General features: G+C 36.2%; 3 protein-coding genes across 4 annotated transcripts; 1 reads left to right on the forward strand and 2 right to left on the reverse strand.

Moving 5' to 3' along the window:
• Window positions 1,413–4,749, forward strand: LOC18597838 (ankyrin repeat-containing protein At5g02620). 2 transcript variants are annotated; one of them, XM_018121893.1, is made up of 4 exons: window positions 1,413–1,661; window positions 2,103–2,590; window positions 2,940–3,349; window positions 3,666–4,749. In XM_018121893.1, the coding sequence occupies exons 2-4, from the start codon at window positions 2,266–2,268 to the stop codon at window positions 4,542–4,544; spliced, it is 1,614 nt and encodes a 537-aa protein (XP_017977382.1). In that variant the 5' UTR covers window positions 1,413–1,661; window positions 2,103–2,265; the 3' UTR covers window positions 4,545–4,749. The 2 variants fall into 2 exon arrangements, with proteins under 2 accessions (XP_017977382.1, XP_017977383.1); XM_018121894.1 differs by having other exon boundaries at window positions 2,174–2,590.
• On the reverse strand, window positions 8,491–10,615 carry LOC18597839 (probable membrane-associated kinase regulator 4). Its single transcript, XM_007027076.2, has one exon. It carries the CDS (start codon window positions 9,978–9,980, stop codon window positions 8,883–8,885), a length of 1,098 nt encoding a protein of 365 aa, XP_007027138.2. The 5' UTR covers window positions 9,981–10,615; the 3' UTR covers window positions 8,491–8,882.
• On the reverse strand, window positions 12,831–20,108 carry LOC18597840 (kinesin-related protein 4). The gene is made up of 18 exons (XM_018120847.1): window positions 19,825–20,108; window positions 19,441–19,725; window positions 19,247–19,339; window positions 18,419–18,471; window positions 18,201–18,297; window positions 18,045–18,118; window positions 17,364–17,481; window positions 16,819–16,929; window positions 16,209–16,285; window positions 15,685–15,751; window positions 15,143–15,208; window positions 14,757–14,864; window positions 14,465–14,595; window positions 14,192–14,258; window positions 13,999–14,063; window positions 13,838–13,925; window positions 13,507–13,577; window positions 12,831–13,422 (listed from the first exon to the last, which is right to left on the reverse strand). Exons 1-18 carry the CDS (start codon window positions 19,972–19,974, stop codon window positions 13,119–13,121), a joined length of 2,025 nt encoding a protein of 674 aa, XP_017976336.1. The 5' UTR covers window positions 19,975–20,108; the 3' UTR covers window positions 12,831–13,118.

Raw genomic sequence — 20,254 nt, forward strand, 5'->3', positions numbered from 1 at the left:
TCAATCGTAAAGGCCAACCAAAGGTGTCTCTCTCTCTTTTTTTTTGTTAGTTTTGTCCCACGTCTGACTTTCGGTGCTCGGCCCCAACGCGGGCCACCAAGTCCGAACACGTAGTGCGTGTCAGAGTCTGGCCGTGGTACCCCCAAAGAGGCCCGAGTACACTCCCGCGGGCCCACCCTTTTTTCTTTTGTTCAATTTATGTGGCGGCCTTGACTTGTGGCTTTCATTTGCCTTTATGGTCAACCGCGGGCATTCTTTTCGGTACTCTGTAATTCAAGGCTGAGTCAGGGGGCATATGATTTTGACTTTTATACCCTTTTTTTTCCTTTTTTTTTTCATTAATATAAATAAATAAATAAAAGTCTCAAATCCTGATTCCATTATTATTGGTTTGATTCTAAAATCATCATCCACCGTCCATTTCTTGTTAAGAATAAAATCTCTTTTATTTTCTTCTTTTTTTTTTTTCATTCAGCTAACTAAAATAGTAATTTTTTCTTGATTTGACACTTACTCTTTTCATATTTTTTAATTTTTTATTATATTTAATTAAATTTTTAAAATTTTATTTTAAATTGAATGATAGAGTCAAAATAATGGTGGTATACTTTAAAATTTAATTTTTAATTTTTTTATTATTATATGTATAAAATTAAAAATATAAAAATTCATACATTTTAATTATTTTTAATATAAAATGTTGAATTCATCATTGTTTGAATTTTATAATTAATTGATTAATTATTATTAATCAAAATAATATTTATCATTTTATATCATAAATTGATTATGTTCATTATACCATTAACTTTTCTTTTATCATAATTCTCAATTTTTGAAATTAAAGATTCTTTCTATAATTCTAGAAACATGGGCTGCTTTTGAAGTCCAACTAATGCTATACTTATAACCTTAATTTTTCTTCTTTATTAATTAATTAATTTATTTGGGGTGCCCTCCTATTATTGAATTTTCCCATACTTATAAGTCGCAAAAAAATTGCTAAATCAAATTAAAATAACTAAAAAAAAGAAAACACGAATAATTAAATGATAATAATCGGATGTTGAACGGTTATGATCGACAGGATGTCACGCGGCTACGTGTGAAGATCGCCACGTGGGGTCGGTGTCCATGAATCCGATCAATGAGAGCCACGTGTAAGATTCGTAACGATGTTTGCTTGCCTATGCTCCACACGGATATTATTTACGTAAAAACGCCAAAATCACCTCAGCCAACACGCCGCGAGTTATTTGAGTTGGGTGGTGGGCCCTGTGTCATTCATTGAAACGGTTGCGTGGAAGAAAACAATTGGATATCTTCGTACCACGTAGGACCCATCAGAACTGGGATTTTTAAAAGAATCCAACGGCAAGTTCCCAAGTTTTCAACGATGTTTGCTTGCTTACAAGTTACAGGGCTTTTTGCACTAAAACCAAAACACTCCCCCCCCCCCCCCCAACTTGCCATGGCCGGTAACCATCACCTCTTTGTTCTTATTCGCCTCTAAGTTTTCTCTTCATTTCTTCTCCTTCTTTTGTTCTAAACAACCCCATTTTTTTTTTTGAAATTTTTAAAGAGTTTTGCCCTTTGTTTTTCACTGTTTCTAGAACAGGGAAAGACGGGAGCTTTGGTTTTTTTCAAAGCCAAGAACCAAGGTAAGTAAAAGAAGAAAAAAACCAGTTCTTTATTTGATTTTTGTTTTCACTTGGGATCTTTGACTTTATAGTTGGCAGTGAAATGTAACTACCCAAATATTTTCTTTGATTCATTGAATGAAGATAAAGATTCAAAACATGAAACAAAGTCTCAAAGTTACAGCGCTCATCCGGTGGTTTACTTTTTGTGTTTTTATTGTTTTTTTTAAGACATTTATGATTTGTGGTAATAATTATTGATATGAAACTGTGGATATTATAATGATGAGTGGGGAGACAAGAGGGTTTACTTATTTTAGATTAAATATGTACTGAATTTCAGTTGCAAGATAAAATGTTAAGAATAGGGTGATATCGAGGAAATCAAGCTCTCAGGTTTCCCACGTGCATACATATCTCATCAGTCTTCTGAATCATCTTATCTTTTTATATTGATTTCAGGGATTCTCTATGCTTAGGATGTAGTTTTTGATCTGTCTGTATGGTGACTAATTGAAGTTTTGATTGAAAAGAAATCAAAACTATCAAAAAGAAGGGGGGAAAACTTCATTCTTCGTTTTGGGAGTTTGCATTAAAGGAAGCAAAGGAGCAGGAAACTACGGGAATGGAGCAAAGCTTTGGCTTCGGGAAAAAGAAGATGACAAAGCAGATGACAGGTAAAAGGGATGATACACCGCTGCACTCAGCTGTGAGAGCAGGAGATTTTGAATTGGTTTTGGAAATAATTAGTGGTGGTGAGGATGGAGAGTTGAGGGATTTGTTGTCTAAGCAGAATCAATCAGGTGAAACTGCCCTATATGTTGCTGCTGAGTGTGGTTATGCCGATTTAGTGAAGGAAATGATTAGGTACTGTGATATTGATTTGGCGGGTGCTCAAGCAAGGAATGGCTATGATGCTTTTCATATTGCTGCCAAGCAAGGGGACTTGGGTGAGTTTCTAAGTTTGCTTTTCGCACAATGATCATGTTGGATAAGAAATTAAGAACCATGATGAAAGTCTAACCCTGCAATTTCTTAAGCAAACATTGTATCAAATTATTGCTGTTTTTATTTATCAAGGACTTGCAAGATTTGTAGTCAACTTTGTACTTTTGTGGAAGTCATCTGATTTGTTTAAAGTTTCCATGTTTTATCCCAATCTCGACTTTTTAGTCAAACTACCTTCAATTCCTCATAGCATGTTTGTATTTTCCTACAGATTATTCTAACCCTTGTTGAGTAACAGATTGTCCTTGGGGATAAGGTTTTTTTCTAAATCTTTTTTGTCTATTGTCTCAGGGGTATTGAAGATTCTCATGGAGGCCAACCTTGATCTTTCAATGACTTCTGATTCTTTAAACACCACTGCATTGCATACTGCTGCATCACAAGGCCACACTGAAGTGGTGAATTTCCTCTTGGAAAACGGCAGCAACATGGCCACAATAGCAAGGAGAAATGGGAAAACTGCCTTGCATTCGGCAGCAAAGAATGGGCATCTAGAGATAGTAAAGGCCCTTTTGTCTAAAGAACCTGGAATTGCAATGAGAATTGACAAGAAGGGCCAGACAGCTCTACACATGGCGGTTAAAGGAAAGAACGTTGAAGTGGTAGATGAGCTGATAAAGTCGGATCCTTCTTTAATAAACATGGTTGATACTAAGGGCAACACTGCTTTGCATATAGGAACTCAAAAGGGTCGGATTCAGGTAGTTAAGGTTTTATTACTTATAATTGTTAGTTCTCCTTTTTAGAATGTGTCTTCTTTTTTTTTTGGCCAACTTAACTTATTATAGGGTGAATTTATATGGCTTTGCATTCTGTCAGATATTGAGAATCATCTTAGCTAATACTGCAAGTAGTGAACAGGTTTTCATTCTGGACGCTTTAGAATAGGCTCCAAACTTTAGTTCCTTATATGATGGTTTTCATCTTAACTAACCAAATTTGCTGATAGAATATTAATTTCTCATATAAAGTTTGCAAAGTCTGTGACCCTGTCTGATCACTATTGCAATCTTTCAGATTGTTCAAATGCTGCTAAACCACAGTGGAGTTCACAAACTAGTCATCAACAAGTTTGGGGAAACGGCTCTTGACACTGCAGAGAAAAATAAGCGATCTGATATTGCAGGCGTCTTAAGAGAGCATGGAGTTCAATCTGCCAAATTCATCAAGTCACAACCTACAAATTCAGCTCGAGAACTAAAACAAACTGTAAGTGATATAAAGAATGGGGTTCATCACCAGCTTGAGCATACACGCCAAACAAGAAAACGCGTGCAAGGCATAGCTAAGCGGCTTAACAAAATGCATGTTGAAGGTCTCAATAATGCAATCAACTCCACCACAGTGGTGGCAGTTCTCATTGCCACTATTGCATTTGCTGCCATTTTCAATGTCCCAGGCCAATATGCTGACAGTCCAGAAGATAAAGCACCGGGAGTATCTCCTGGACAAGCAAGAACCGCTTCAAAACCACCGTTTATGATTTTTATTGTGTTTGACTCCATAGCCCTCTTCATATCATTGGCTGTTGTGGTAGTGCAAACCTCAGTTGTAGTTATACAGAGAAATGCGAAGGAGCAGATGATGGCAGTTATTAATAAGCTCATGTGGTTGGCTTGTGTGCTGATTTCAGTTGCATTTCTTGCCCTCTCGTATATTGTAGTTGGAGAAGATGAGAGGTGGTTAGCTAATCTTATTACTGGTATAGGGACTGTTATCATGGTATCAACATTGGGGACATTGTGTTATTGGTTGATTGTGAACCGTATTGAGGCTTCAAAAATTCGGAGCATTCGGAGGTCGTCAATTAATAGTAGATCTAGGTCATTATCAATGTCATATATGTCTGACATGGATATTCTGTATGATGAGCAAAAGAAACTCTATGTAGTTTGAGCTTTGATGCTCCTTATATCCATCTCCCCACCCACCTACCCACCTCTTTACCTCATGTACATATATCTGACTAACTGTAGCAGAATGTCAGCTTAGTGCTCCTCATTGAATCAAAAGACCCATGTTATACAGATTGTAAAACAGCAGATTTCCCTTTTACAGTTCAATGGATCGAGGAAACTAATTAGTCAATGATTTAGCTTCATTGCCGGGATTATCTCTCAATCATTGTTACATTCCTAAGACTTCCGATTGTTTTTATGTCCACACTTCCCAACAGACAATCACTCTAACCTCAAACAATAATCCAACAACAGATCACTATTACTTCACACTTGAGTGCATAAATTTAACATCTTTTAGATGAGAATATAATAATAGGCCTATTTTTGTTTTCTTGGTGAGGTATATAGTAATTGTGAGTACATATCCTTTTATATGATGAAATATCTTGCTTTTTCCTCGCCAAATGTACAAGATTCCCAGAGTAATAGTATTCCTTTTCCTAACGAAGGGCCTTTTTCTTCTTCTTGCAAAACAACAAAAGAAGAGCATTGAAGTAATTCTCCTACATAGTTTCCTTTTGAGTCATGGAAGAATGCATAGATGACCATCTTCTGCCTTTTTAAGTTTTACCGTATTCATTGAAAATAAAAATCTTCTGCCACTATTTCACTGCTAGTCTCTTCACCGCAACCTTCATATGATTCAGTTTTCATTTGGCTAATGCTTCATTTTAACCATGTCCAATATTGGGATGACCGGTCAATAGTTTGTATGACTTGGTGTGTGACATGTTCTTTGTGTTGGCTATTTCATAAGATGAAACTCATTCTTTTGATTTTTCCTTGATGTGAATAAGGCATGTCTCACTGTTCCCTAGTCTAAAATTTTCAGTAATGGCTTAACCTTTCTGTCATTTGGTTGGTATCTGTTCTGATAGTGTTCTCTATGTTTTGCTATCAATTGTCCGCCTAGTAGTTTAAACTCTTAGGCAAGGACTAAGTCATAAAAAAAATGGGAATTTCGAGAACTCAAGCTGAAAACTGGAAATTTAAAGAACTTAGGATACCATATTGAAAAGACATATAGCTTACCCTATCTTAAATCTTTAAGGATGGAAAGATGTAAAGTTTGATATTTCCTGTTAATGTTTAATACTACTATGGGTTCAATCAAGCTAAGGCAGCAGGACTTAACCATAATGGTGACAGACTCTATCTGCTAGTAGGACACTTGCTTTCTAGAACATCTTTTCGTGTCCCTCCCATTTGAATTCTTGGTATCTCATATCTGGCTTTTTCCAGTGGCAAAGTTAACAGCATTGTTACAAAGTCCATGAGTTTCCTGCTGATGGAAATTCCAATTTCTGATCTGTATCCAGAAGGCTGTCAGCATATTTTGCTGGTGTTATGTTATGCTTGTATTTTTTGGGTGAGTTTTAACTAGTCTTTTTTCTCTTCAATCAATGCTAAATGCAATGAACCTTTTCTTATGATTTTTCATTTGTTCTTTTCTTGTTGATAATCAGGACAGTAGCAAAGAGGGTGTTCAAGGAGATCGACCAATTGAGAAAAAGGTGCCCAAATGAATCAGACAACATGCACATGGACCTACTAATGCAGTTGCATATTTGGTTCCTAATTTTTCCAAATAATAGCTTAAAATATTTTGAAGTGCTAAAGCAGAGATTTTCTTTCTTTTAGCTTTTCTTTTCCCCTTTTTGGCATATAACTGGAGTTTACTTAATGTTTAACTATGAGGCTTTGACATGCTGCTAGTTATCATAATGATAATCTAAGGTCATCAAGGCTTCATTTCCGGTCACGAAAAGAGAAAGAGATTATTAAAGTTTAATTTGAAATGAGTTCGAGGGAAGATTTGCTTATTTTATACATGGCAACATTATGCTGAAGGTGCATGGTGCTTCGGAACAAAGTGTAAGAAGATGACAAGTTGCTTACAGAATTTTTGTAATTTAAAAAATGTTCTTCAGGAAATAATATTGATGCCTTGAATCTATCCTGACATTTTTCACATGCTTCACTTGCTGACTGGTCCCATCAAATTCCACGTATGGTCCATCCTTTTGTTTTTGGTAATTCAAACCTCCATCCCTATATAGGTCTATATTTTGGACATGAAATTGCTTTTCTTGATTGCTTAGGTCTGTAGATCATGAATAATTGGATTCTCACTTGAATGTACCTTCTTTAATGAAGTAAAGGAAGATTCAAAAGGCAATAAAAACCTTTTGATGTCATCTCACTTCTTTACCACAATAAGCAAGAAGCAGAGGCAACTCTTTGAAGAGTTCACTACTGAACCTTATAGGGTAGACTATGACAATGCATTAGTAAGGTATCTGATCTGTTCCATCCCCTAACACTACATTTTGAGGGAAGGAAGGACAAGTTTATTAATCCTACGTTATGTTATCTGCATTTCAATATTGAAAGCTAACCATTAGATGGAACAATTTTTCATCCTTCTGCTTTTCCTTTCCCCCATGCCAAACCTAGCTAGCCCCATAGTTACTTACAGCAGTTATACATGAAGCATATAATTTTGGAGTCCAAATTTTAGTCTTTATGCATAGATAGTTCAAGTTTCAATTGAAATTTAAGATCCTTTTTTACAAGCTTACAAGTGTGAGTACCTTGCACTAAAATTCTTTCACCAAATGGACAAACCAGATCAAACAGGTGGGGAAAAAGACTTGCTTTTTTATACTTGTCTGTACTCCTGGTGCTCAACATCTGTCAATTAGCTGCAATGCAATTTCCTTGTTTTCCTTCCAATCTTGTCAAAAATCTAGCAGGCATGTTTTGTTTAGTCTCATGATTAGTCAAAATCATGAGAAAATAACAATAAGATGAGTGAAAGTTTTTGTTTTGTTTGTGACAGCTAAAATTCTGTTCATTTCATTTTCAGTTTGGGGTTAACAATGACAGTACACATTTTCTATCCTCAGAGGCAGAAAGAGGACATCTTGTGATCAAAATCATTGTAATGACCGTTTCGTAAATAGTAATCTAATGAAATAATCCAAATTTATTGGTATAGATTAGTCTTAATATGCAGTAAATTATGCTGCCCGGCATGGGGATGATCATGCTTGTCCTGGACAAAGCATCTGTTTGCTCCTCTAACCAAGGTCTTTAGCTATCAAAATATAATCTATAACCCAATTTTTTAATCTAGGATTGCAGGGTCTCTCTCCCTCATGCAGGCACCCAGCTCCTCACTCACAGGGTAAAGGGACATGTTTAACCCATATAAAGAAAGGGCACTTATTGTTGTTGGCTTGTTTAGATTAGGTGAAAATAGAAAGATTTTTCAGAACTTACTTTTGGTCAATGATCAGACTGTTTCCTAATGATTTTAATATTGAAGTTGAGAAATTAAAGTCATCTTTTATTCATTGAAATGATTCAAATGAAAGTGCAGTTTCTCTTTACAAAAGAGAAAAAGATAAAAAAAGATGGCAGTCCTCATTTTCTGGACATATACAGATCTCCCCGGTTCCTGACAGTTGAAACCTGGGGTAGTGGTAGTGGATAAAGCCTGGAAGGCTGAGAAACAGTAATAGAGAATCTAATTCAGGGAAAAAGCCTCAGGTAAAAGAAAAAACTTTTGTAAAAAAACACCACGTTTTTAACAGAATCTACAGATTTAAAGTTCTGGTGATTTTACCGAAAAGCTTCTTTTTCACTTGAGGGGGAACTGATAATTGTTTTTCCAGCTGATTTATTCATTGTTAACTGCAGAAATTGACTATTAAACTTATCATCAATAGAGTAAAACTAAGGTTAATTAGTAAGGATCATTGTCCAATGTGAAAAGATGCTCTTAAGGCTTACTGGCAAGTCGTTGTAGAAGAGCATGTCTGGTCCCAGTCCAAGGAGAAAAAAAGGAAAAGGAAAGTAAAGGAAATGGTGGAAAAGAAAAATCAAGCAACCAGATACTGGATTCAACTAATTCTAATCATGCAATATCTTGAGCAAGTACAAAAAGGAAGCTATGAAGTGGGGCTGGACTATTGATTTTGAATGATAAACTTCCATGGAAGAATCTCTAGTCATTTTTTCCTTCTATTATTTGAACAATAATGGGCTTCAATATGTTCTTCCATAGACAAGTATTACAGGAACATTCACAAGTTTGGTCTTGTCAAGCAGTGCTGGGAAATCATGCAAAGTATCTGAATATCACACTGCATTAAAATGCCACTTACTTTGAAGAATGTAACAGGAACTTAATACCATCTCAATCAACTTCAATTGTCTTTCTGCTTCTTATGGTGGATTTTCAGTCCTTTCCAAAGTATTTTCATATTCATATGCTGCAAAGTCCTGGTCTTTCTTGGTCCCCACTAACTGCAATCTTTGAAACAGAAAGTGAACAAACCCCAAGTTCACTTGCAGTCTTTCTTGAACTAGGTGGCTGCTGAGACTGCTTGCAGTGAGCAATTGCTCCCTCAATTGAACTTTCAATCTCTGAATTGGCGCTGTTGCTCCTTTTCAGCAACTGTAAATCACAGAATCCGCTTGAACTGAATGAAAAAGATGAAGAAGAAGAAGAAGAACCAGATGAAGATGTTGATGTAGATGAAGACTTTATTGCAGAATGCCGTTGAATAGCCCCTGAAAAAGACCTCCTATGGCTATTTGCAGCCTCCTCAGCAAACTCTTTGTCGATGCTTTTCATGATAATACTTGATATTTTGAATCTGTCATTGTCAATCTTTCCAAATGGGTTCTTCTTTGCCATTTTCGTGTACTTGTTCAAACGATCTTTGCTCTTTGAAACATTTTCTGCTTCTGCATTGCATGCTGCTTTGGCACAAGACTCATCTGAACAGGCAGACTTACTAAACAAGGACTTAAGATACACCCGCGATGCCTTGAGCTTTTGGCTTATTGAGGACTGCTTGAGCTTTCTAGACCAAGACTTCTTCGAATCATTGCCAATGAAGCCATTCAGTTCAGTTGACCATTCAAAGAAATAGTCGTCCGGGTTTAGTTCACTACTCACCCTGCAGGATTCCGACGGGGAGATGCTGCAGGATTCCAATGGGGTACTTGTATTAGTTGAGAGAGTAGCAGAGCCTGTTATGAAAGAAACAGCAGAATTTTCTTCAAAGGGTGCCTCAGTTTTGGTCTCAAATGTACTGTTAGAACTTTGTAGTAGTTTCTGAACCATTTGCAAGCGAGGAGGGAGGTGGAGGGGAAGGAGCTTTCCCTTGTAGAAGAGCTCATCAGCAGGGGAAGTCGAGGTTTCTCCATCTCGAGAAACTGAACACATTTGGAACTCAAACTCTCTGCTTTGTGGCGGAGAGCTTATAGAGTAACACAAGAAGTTGGAGGATGAGCTTACCTCCATATCAATATAGTCTTCATCTGCATGGTTACATGAAGCTTGGCTTGTGGCCATCTTGTGAACTGTCAACAATCTCTCTCTCTCTTTCTCTCTCTCTCTCGGAGATGCTCAGCTTATGGGAAGGTGAGCTTGGTGAGGAAAGAGAGGGCAGGGGCATCCTTTAAAGTGAGGATGGAGCCAAGTTAGAAAAATAAAATCATAAGGAAAGGAGTTGTCAGGTCTTTTCCATTTTTCACTCTCTCTTTTTCTCCTTTGTAGTAATATCTCGAATGGTTCCAAACAATAAAATGCAGAAAACAGTGTGGATTTTTTCCCCCTCAGCTGAACAGCCTCTGACTGACCCATGTATGTAGTATTTTGCATTTTGCATTGTTATCCCTTCTGCATACACTAGCATTGGGTTGAAGTCTGTTACTATTATTATTGTTATTTTACTATTCCACCATTAACCTCATGCCCTTTTACCTCCTAAATTCTGCATTTCGTCTTCTTATACCAATCTTCCAGTTTGAAAGAAAAGAATGCAAAGAATCTTCTCATTGTATTTATTATTATTCCTTTTTCTCTTTTCAATTTTGCTTGCATCCATAGCCAATGAACTTCTGACACATACAGCTAGTTAAGCTTAAGGGGGTGGGCTTACAACCATCTGATCAAATCCCTATAATGCAAGGACTGTGTAGATTGTAGGAAAAAGTGGATAACAATCTTGGTGCACCCCATGTTTTTAAGGCACTTGGGTGTTGCCATGTTTATATACTTTGAACTTGAAGATGTGGTGCAAAAGGTAAGAATCTTCCACCACCAGATAGAAGGTGACAGTGCCTTTGTTTTTATTGGAAGTTTCAATGTAAGAAGCACACACAAATCTGTTCAACTGTGTTTAAGAAAATGAAAGTAGAAGAAGAAAAGATCAAAAGGGATCAGATGGAATCTTATTTGAAATTATGATATGCATGATGGTGTATCCACTTGGGAATCCTCAAGGATTTTTATGCATCTGCCAGTCTGCCCTTAATTTAACCGTATCCCCTTCCCTTACCACACCATAATCTTCACACTCTCAATCTGCAAAGTTGTGCTCTTCAACCTAGTTGGTAAGTAAAGTAAGTATGTTTTCCTCTCTAGTTTATTTGATGTTGGTTCCATCCTGAACCCTTCAAGTGTTTAAGATAGAAACAGAATTATCCCCAGAATACAAAACAAAATGCTAATCAAGTTATAACATTTGTACATACAACAGACTTGTTTTCTGCACATCCACAAACTTCTCTGCAGGCAAGATTTTGAATTTCAAAAGTCCAGTCCCTTTTTCAAAACCTGGTTTTTTGCACTTTCAGGTTTACAATTCAATAAAAAAAATTAGACCGTAAGAGATAGAGAGAGAGATGGGTACTATTATAATGCAAGTTTGCAATCTTTAAGCTAAATTGTTGTCTCCAAGAACTGCTATGTGTGCTATGTCAGCCTATTGCTATGGGGACAATGTATGTGTGCCAACCATTTGACTAGGTCAAAGCATGGGGAGAAAAATTTTTACCTTTTTTCCTCTCTTGATTCTTCCATTTTTAGAAGCTTTCACTGCAGCTGTTTGACCTCACTAACAACAAGAATAAGCTCCACTCACCCGGAAAAAAAAAAAGAAAGAATAAGCTCCAATGTTGTGGTGGTGGGACGAGGTTTGTCCAAGGCTCGAGGGCTTTTGGCTTGTCTCCTGTTGTGCTAATTGTTTACTTTGGTCAAAATCCTCCAACTTTGATCCAAAACCAGCCGCAATATTCAATGAGAACACAGCATTGGATTTGTAGTTTTGTACACTATAGCTGTTAAAGGCCTGAAAAGTAGAAATTACAGCGGAAATGAGAACAAGTAATGCTAAGTCATAATGAGGGCAATCTCAAGTTCAGTTTAGTAGTAAAAGAATTTGACAGGCAAACTTAACTGTAACTGGGGGTAAAAAATTTTGGGTTTCATTTTATTTTTTATTTATTTATGTTTGAGGGGTTAAAGTAATGAAGATTCAAAAGAAGGAATCAAATAGGAAGCCAATCACTGCTCCGGAATAAGGCAAGCTGGTTTTTGCAGCAACACATGAAGCAGGTGATCACGTGATGCTGGTCTGAGGAACCAAAAGCCTTGGTTCATGTACAGGTGGAGAGGTGGTCACCAAGTTCAAAGGGGGATCTCTCACCTTTCATTGCGGCTTCAGGCTTTTTTAAACTCAAAAATGGCTGCATCATTTGCCTTTCTGAGCCACTGTCAAAAAGACTCAAAGTTGCAATTACACCTCAGAGGTGATACCTAAAAGTTCAAAGCCAAGGCCCAATGGGTCAATGGGAGTCACTTTCAGAGAACTCCCCTTTACAAGTGGATTTATCATTTATGGTGCTGACCTTTAAAGTTGTTTTGTTTTGGGTCTTTTAGAACACTCTTTAGTACTCATTGATTTGAATGCATTATGTTCAGGAATCCTGGAAAGATTGGTGGTACTACAGTTGTCAAATTATTGCAATCTTTTATTGAGTTCTCAGAGCCGACGAATTCATCTAATGTAACATCATTAATGACCCTTATGCTGTAGCTTTCCTCAGGTCAGTGTTACTGCAATCAACCCCTTTTGGCAGAAGTGTGCCATTGTACCTCTTGCTTTTGAATATTTTGCTGGTAAAAATTTCAGGGAACCATCCCCTTCTTTATTTCTTTTTGGATAATTTTTGTTGATAATTTTGTTTCAGGTCTGAGTGATCAGCCATGTTACCGTTTCATGCTTCACATTGTCCTCCCCTGCATGAAAACAAGTTCCACTGATGAGTGAGTTACTGTTTTTTCAGGAAGATGAGTAAATTACTTGTGATCAAACAGAGAAAGAATTCCTGATTACTGAATGACGAGAACCATAGAGCCTGAAGAAAAATAAAGAATATCTTGGTATAAAGAATTACACACAAGCTACATTTGTTCTGAGTTATCTATACAATTTCAGTATAAAAAAATTGGAGAATTTACACCATAACATTGGACATACAATGAACTTTCAATCCTCTAGTTGCAGCTGTTGCCAGAGTAACTAGATATCTTACACAATTACTTCGATCAGTGGAGCCAAAAGATAGCTTCATCTCTTTCCATAGGCACATTCATGCATGATGACAACATATGCCAGATAAATTAGGCAATATTTGGTTGGTTTGGTTAGTTGCTGGGTTTTAGATCCTTTTCAAATGCATCATACTCCCACTCAACAATCTCCTCTGTCTCGTACTCTGAACTTTCTCCGTCGTCATTTTCGAATTCAAATTTCAGTTTCTTCTGTTCTGCCCTCCTTGAGGAAGACCTTAATCGCGACCATGGACTTCTCTGTGACTTTGCACTGGATGGTGACTGTGATTTTTGACTTGGAGTTTCAACTTCAAAAGTTGGTCTCTCAATGGATTCAAATTCTCCCTTAATGCTTTCAAGATTATCAAATAGCTCTTTGACCCTTTGATTGTTTTTCCTGGATCAGGACCATGAACCATTAATGGCTGTGTTATGTTTCCTCATACAGAAAGAGAAAGAGAAACACGATAGAATTGTATACCTCTGGATGCCTTCATTTGGAGAATAAAACTGTGTTTTCATTGAATCCACTACACTTAAGGTATTTGAAATCTGCACAAAAAGGGAATCATGTCGTTTCTAAACATGATAATGTGGTGCATATTGCATTACTGCTAGTAAATAAGTACAAACAATAGAAAGAATTTTTTGTTCCTAGCAATATAATGCTGTTAGGGCCCTAAGCACAATAGATGAGTTAAAAGAAAAAGGCTTACTGTAATATCATAGGAACTCAGAAAAGTAGCATATGACTCTAAATGAAAATAAACCACATTCAGATGTTATCTTGATATATGAAAATTCATAGATACCTTGGATTCAAGGTTCAGATATTCTTCTTCAACATTTTTTCTTTGGTTAAGACCTTTTTGAGATTCATCCTTAGCTGCTCTTCCTGACCTGATTTAGTAAAACAATTAAGAAGCTTGACTTAATCATGCACTGAAAGTTTCAAAGAAACAAAGCATTATACCTGTCACTTGAGCTCAAGTTCTCTACCAGTTGTCTAATACGTGAGATGGAAGGCTCCAGTTGTTCCTTAATAAAGGATAGATACCGAAGTATTAATAAGAAAACAGGAATGTTTCACCAGAGTCATGAATGGCAAGTGGACATATTATCATTAAGTTTGAAGAGCTTTCTGGATAAAGATATTAGAGCAATACCTTGTAAGCAGATAGAAGGTGAATGACCAGATTCACAAAATATTCTCCATATCTCTCTAGTTCACCACTAGCAAATATAAATGGAAATAGAAAATCAGACTCAAAGTAATCGTTTCGAGTTAGATAGAATAACTTAGGTGTAAAAACTATTAATTGCATAAGTAATGTGATATTGCAACCATTTCTTGTTTTCAGAAGGATGTGTAGTCAATAAAACTATAGGAGGGCTGACATCAATTCATCAGCTGGTCTAAAGGAAATTGATGCACGTACTTGACCTGCTTCTCCTTTTGTTCATTGTAGGTGGTTTGGAGATCCCATGTATCTTCCAGAAAGTTAATCCATGCATTAACGACATCTGCTTCTACTCTACATGAAGCAAGCGATTTTGAAATTTCCTCTTCCTATGACCAAAAGAAATAGAAGGAACGAAAAATGAAGACATTAAACTAGGGGTTCAGAATAGGTGGCAAACTGGTCTTGCAAATTATATATATGAATAGATAGATTATTATAAAAGCATATGATCTAATTAGTACCATGGTGATAGTTAAAGCAATTATACCCTTGATTTCAGGAGTAACAGAATCTGATTACTGGCTTCATCAAAATGCTCTCGCTCTTCCTTGGAGTTGCGAAGGTGTGCTCGAGCAGCAGTAAGTGATGCATTGACCTGAACCAGATTCACATCCATAAACTGTAACCCCACTCTAGAAGATATGGAGGAAAACCCCAGGACTAATGTAGCAATAGCAATTATATATAGCATTAAGGTATTGGAAGTAATAGAACTGGCAATTCATCTTTGACACACATCACCACAAATGTATATGCACAAAAGAAGGGTGGAACTGAATGTTAACTGAGCAATGCCTAATGATATACCATTCAGAAAAGAGAAGTTGCCCAAGAAAAGAGAAGAGAGATTAGTAGGGAGTGTTAAAGAAAAACCTTCTTTAATTCAGCTTCAAGTTCATCTTTTTGCTTCTCAAGCTCCTGAATCCCTTCTTCTAGTTCCTGGGAAATACCATGTCAAATATCTTTCATATTCCTTGAGAAAAGAAAAAAGAAAAATTTACTTTAATGTACAAATGTCACATAAGAAACCAGTTAAGAAAGTATTACTTAATCCATAGATATGAATTATAAATTTTAAGTCCCAATGGAGTCCTCGTTACTTTATGTTATGATGATAAGTCAATTGATAAATAGAATGGAAGCATAGGCAGTACATTGAGTGTCATTCATACTCTGTATAACAGAAACAGTTTCACTGAAATATAAATGGAAAACAAAAGTTTTCAAAGGAACTCATACTTTATAGATTAATGCCTCCTAGATGGTCACGACAAAGAGGAGATGGAGGAAGAACTAAGGAGGGATCAAGGCCTTCTATACATTTCAGAAAGAGATCAATCTAAGTGAATAATGGTTATGTTCTTCATTTAATATTCTCATAAGACAAGGACAGAGCTTCCCTTGAGGAATAGTACCTTCTCATGTTGGCTGACTTCATTGGCTTTAGCAACACGAAAGCTGAGAGCTTCTTCTTTCTGAAACCTGATTGAATTACAGAGGGAAAAGAACATTAAAAAGAGAGAATTTGTACCTATAAATGCTAAAGCAAACAACAGAATTGTCCATTAAAAAAACAAACCGCAAGAGGCCATTAAAACACAATGTATATAGACAGAAGGAACTCTCCTTGCCTTATTTGACAAGAAATGTTATATATGCTGTTGAATTAATAATGATCATCTAACCAACATATCTGGTTAACACTAGCAAATTTCCCAGCTTCATATTAGTTTTAGTTCTTTCACTGATTAACTTTCAAAGATTAAAATTCATGTAATGCAATCTAGGTAAATAAGAAACTGTCTATAAGTACCCGACTCCTGAGCATTTTCTTAGCCCTAAAATGTCAGTGCATATAGTTTTAAAAAGAGAAAAGGACAACACAACAATCTAAAACATTTCAAATGGGAAAATAGGGAAGTAATGATCCCTTTAAAACCTGTGCTCTACAATGCGCTTTTCAGCCTTTGAGGTTGAGTTAACGAGAGATTCTGATAAAACTTTTAATTTGTCGACCTACAACAAAAATGGACCATATTATAATAGCATAATTAACAGTTATAGTAAGCAGACGGCCAGGAGAACCATTGCTATTTGCATAAACTATACAAAATCTAATTGATTGTAAGGAAAAAAAGAAGAAACACTTGTTGGTAAACTACAAAACACTATCACAGTAGGACATGACATCGTACTAGTTTCTCATTTTTTTTTTTCAATAACTAATCTACAATTGATCATTGAACAAATTTTGGTTTCCAAACAGATCTTTCCAAGATGTGATGGTAAAAAAGACACTTTCATTAGGGCAACAGAGTAGAGCGGGTACATTAGCAGAACGAACAAAGAACTGCAGGGTAACATAAAATGACCTTGCTTACAACAGTTTAGCATGAACTCTCTTCCTAAAAACACCTTAGCACCTTGCCCATATTTTTAAAAGATAACTGCTGGTGGTTAGCCTCAAATGTTGTTTAACACATTGCAGTGAACCAACTGCCATAGAAAATAAACAAGAGATGCATGCTTTTGAGGTGGAAGAGAAGCACCTTTTCAGCATGAAGTTTTGGAGAATCCCCGTTGCTTAAAGATTTTTTCTGTAATAAGAGTGCCTCCAATCTGGAATATAGCCTCACTTGTCCAAGAGCTTCTTTAAGAAACTACAGGGAAGATCAAAACATTCAGTTTTATTCACCTTCGGAACAGTGAAATATACAAAATTGGCTCAATCATTAGAGCTGAGAATGTAATGATATTTAGGAAATGAAAAGTAAAAAAAAAAGAATGAGATTGTGCATAACAAAGTGAAAAGCAAGGATAAAGCACTTTTTCACTCTATTTTGCAAATGAATATTAGGATATCACTGGAAGAGGATAGGAGCAATAGTTATTTATAGGTGAGAAAACTTCAGTTTTAACCACAAAAAAAAAAAAAGAATGAATTGACCAACTCAATTTGGTGCAAACAGGCTGGTTAATTCGGCTTTTCAGTTTTAATTGGAAATGGTTATGATTTGTTCAGGTTGTTTGCTCAGTTTAGTTAAACAACATTCCAAACCAGAAATTGTGCACAAGTATGCATGAATATTTATACCTCTATCATTGCAGCAGTTTGCTTTTCAGATGATTCTTCATGACCTTCATTTGAAGGGTTCTGGAATGCCTTCATTTCTCCAAGTTTTTTCTTCAGACTGCAGGCCTCAGCATCTATTCTGATAGCAGGCACAGAAAGAAGTGGAAGGAAAGATTACAGGTCAGTCTATTTTGTGACAATTATACATGCCTACAAGTGTTTATAATTGCTTAAACATTTAACAAATGGTAATGAATCCATATTAAACAATCAAAAGTTATATTTCTAGAAGATCAAAGTTCAAATATGGCCAAGATTTCTAAATCTAATTAACAGCATTTCCTTCAAAAATTTGTATCCCAAGGAACATTACAGTTATATCTTGACCTCCATGAGTAATATATCTAGCTTCCAAGAAGGCCAGGATTAATCCCCTTGAGATGCAAGATACCGCATAGGCCCATACCCACACCAATGCAGGTACCATAGGTCTATGACAAGCCTATGTACTACAGATCAAGGATGTTAAGGGAAAAGATTTGGAAGCAGAATCATTGAAAACACCAATATAAGCACTGCACATGGTAGTTGGTTTGAAACAATAATTGCAAAATACAGAGAGAAGTGTAGAAATTTGAAAGTTGTGAATCGTAAATTAATGTCAAAATATGCAGCAATAAAAAAGATATTATCATTAACCACCTTGCAAGATCAGCACTAATCTTGAGCCCTGCAATTGCAGCTTGAGCATATTGGAGTAATTCTTCTCGTTTTACCTGAGAAATAAGAGGGAAAGAATGAGAGGAAGAGGTCATATTTATGCTATACATTAAGGTAAAATGAGTACAATGTACTTACCAGCACTTCCTCCTGATAGTTTGAGAATGCCATTGCTAAATTCTTTATGCTGCTCATTACTGCCTCATGAACTTCCTTTCCTTCTGCAAGGCAGATCCTGTATATGACCAAACAAAGAAGTTTACTTGAAATTCGTGTAATATATTTAAGAGATTAATTTAGGCCAGTATGGCCAAATATCAGACATTAAAAGTTACTAAAAGAGTGAGAAAAATCACCTAAATATCTCCAAAAATAGTGAAACCTCTTCCTCATTTGGTGCTTCAAGAATCTGAGTCATACAAAAGAGTACCCTGCGGTTAAACTCAATTGATCAGCAAATACAAAGCCCAAATATGCATTGCACACAAAGTTACACAAAAATGCAGAGAAAATTTCAGTATCATAATGCTGCAGCTCTCTAGTGGCCAGTAGCAGAGAAAAAAACCTCTAAAATCAAGTACAAAACTTGTTTTTCTTGTTGGTTCTTAAAAAATATGATATACCCTAACTGCTACATGAATCAGTAAATTAGTCTGTTGGAGTCCAGGTTGATACAGCAGGATATAGATATCTAGATTACACATATCCAGCTGAAAAAGGCCTAACCTAATGATATAACATGATTCAAATTACTCAGAATGATCATTAGATTAAATAAGGTATATGTTCATAACAGATGATGATCCTTAATCTTAGTGATGAAGAATCAAGCTATGGCTCATGAGAGCATCCATCAAATGCTCTCCCACGAGCATGAAAACCCAATGAAGCAACAGAAGGAACCTAAACTATGACATCATTAGACTTAAAACTCAACATAAGTAAATTTCAAGGGTCAGCTATCCACAATACTTTCTCAAATGCTTTAGTTTTAAGATTATTTCCTTCATGAATGCAAGCATCGCCAAGCAAAATATTGTTAACATTATGAATGTAAGCACAATCCTTACTCAAAATTTTTATCATTACCATAAATTCACTGCTAATTCTTTCTATTAACTATAAATATGACATGATCATTTCCAACGCAAACAAAAGAACATTGGCATCAATCAGGCATCTACCATAGACAACGTCATGCCTTCAAGAGCTTGACTGTAAAGAAAAACCTCTCGAAAATTCATTGGTTCGCCGATTTGAGGATCAAAGTAATAGACCTGTGATGATCAATAGTCAGATTTCAAACATTAAGAAATTTTGAAACAAACTTTCTTTAAGATAAGATAAAATGATAAAAGAAATACAAAAGATCACCGACCAAAATTGACTTTTTAGGAGAATCCTTGAACTCCTCGAAAGAAAACTGATCATCAGCGTTTTCGTCATTATCATTACTCTTTGTAGTGTCGCTGTTGTTATTGTTTTTAGTATTTTTATCGTCAGTAATATCTTTATTGTTTTGGTCATTAGATAATCTCTCGATTTCTTTAAGGGCGACGAGCCATCTTCTTAAAAGCTGAACTCTTTCAACTCCTCTACATGACACCGAAACTTCTTCGAGTCTCTTCACGGTTAGCCGAAAGTTCTGCATATTCCTCGCCGCCTGAATAACTCAAAAATATTAAAAAAAAAAAACCGCCGAAAGAAGAGAAAACGCCGTTGTTTGGAACTGAAAAGGAGAAAAAAAAAATATGTGAATTACAATGCGGTACTGGATCATCTTGGCACCTCCCGCAACGGCGGACCCAGCATGTTGCACAACGGAATCGGCGTAGCTCCTTACGGTGCGTGTCAGGTTGTTGTTGCCGCCTACTTCCACCGCTCTGTTCACCGCCGTTCTTATCCATGACATTTCTCCCTACCTCAAAAGACGACGAATTTCCGACAAAAATAAATGAGGAAACACGACCAAGGCGTTTGAATATCGTCGTAAAAAAATTGTCACTTCTGCATGTTAGGAAAAGCGACGAAAGGAAGAGAAAAAGTCAAAAGAAAATAAAAAAAATAGATAAATAACTTCGGACATTGACGAGTCCCATGCCTTTTGTTTCGCTTTTTCCCTTTCTGTTCAATGACCAACATTCTTTTTCTAAATTTCAGAAAATAAAAAAAAAAATTTGCTATTGATGTCC

The sequence above is a fragment of the Theobroma cacao genome, chromosome 5 (genome assembly GCF_000208745.1).
Source record: "Theobroma cacao cultivar B97-61/B2 chromosome 5, Criollo_cocoa_genome_V2, whole genome shotgun sequence".
NCBI lineage: Eukaryota > Viridiplantae > Streptophyta > Magnoliopsida > Malvales > Malvaceae > Theobroma > Theobroma cacao.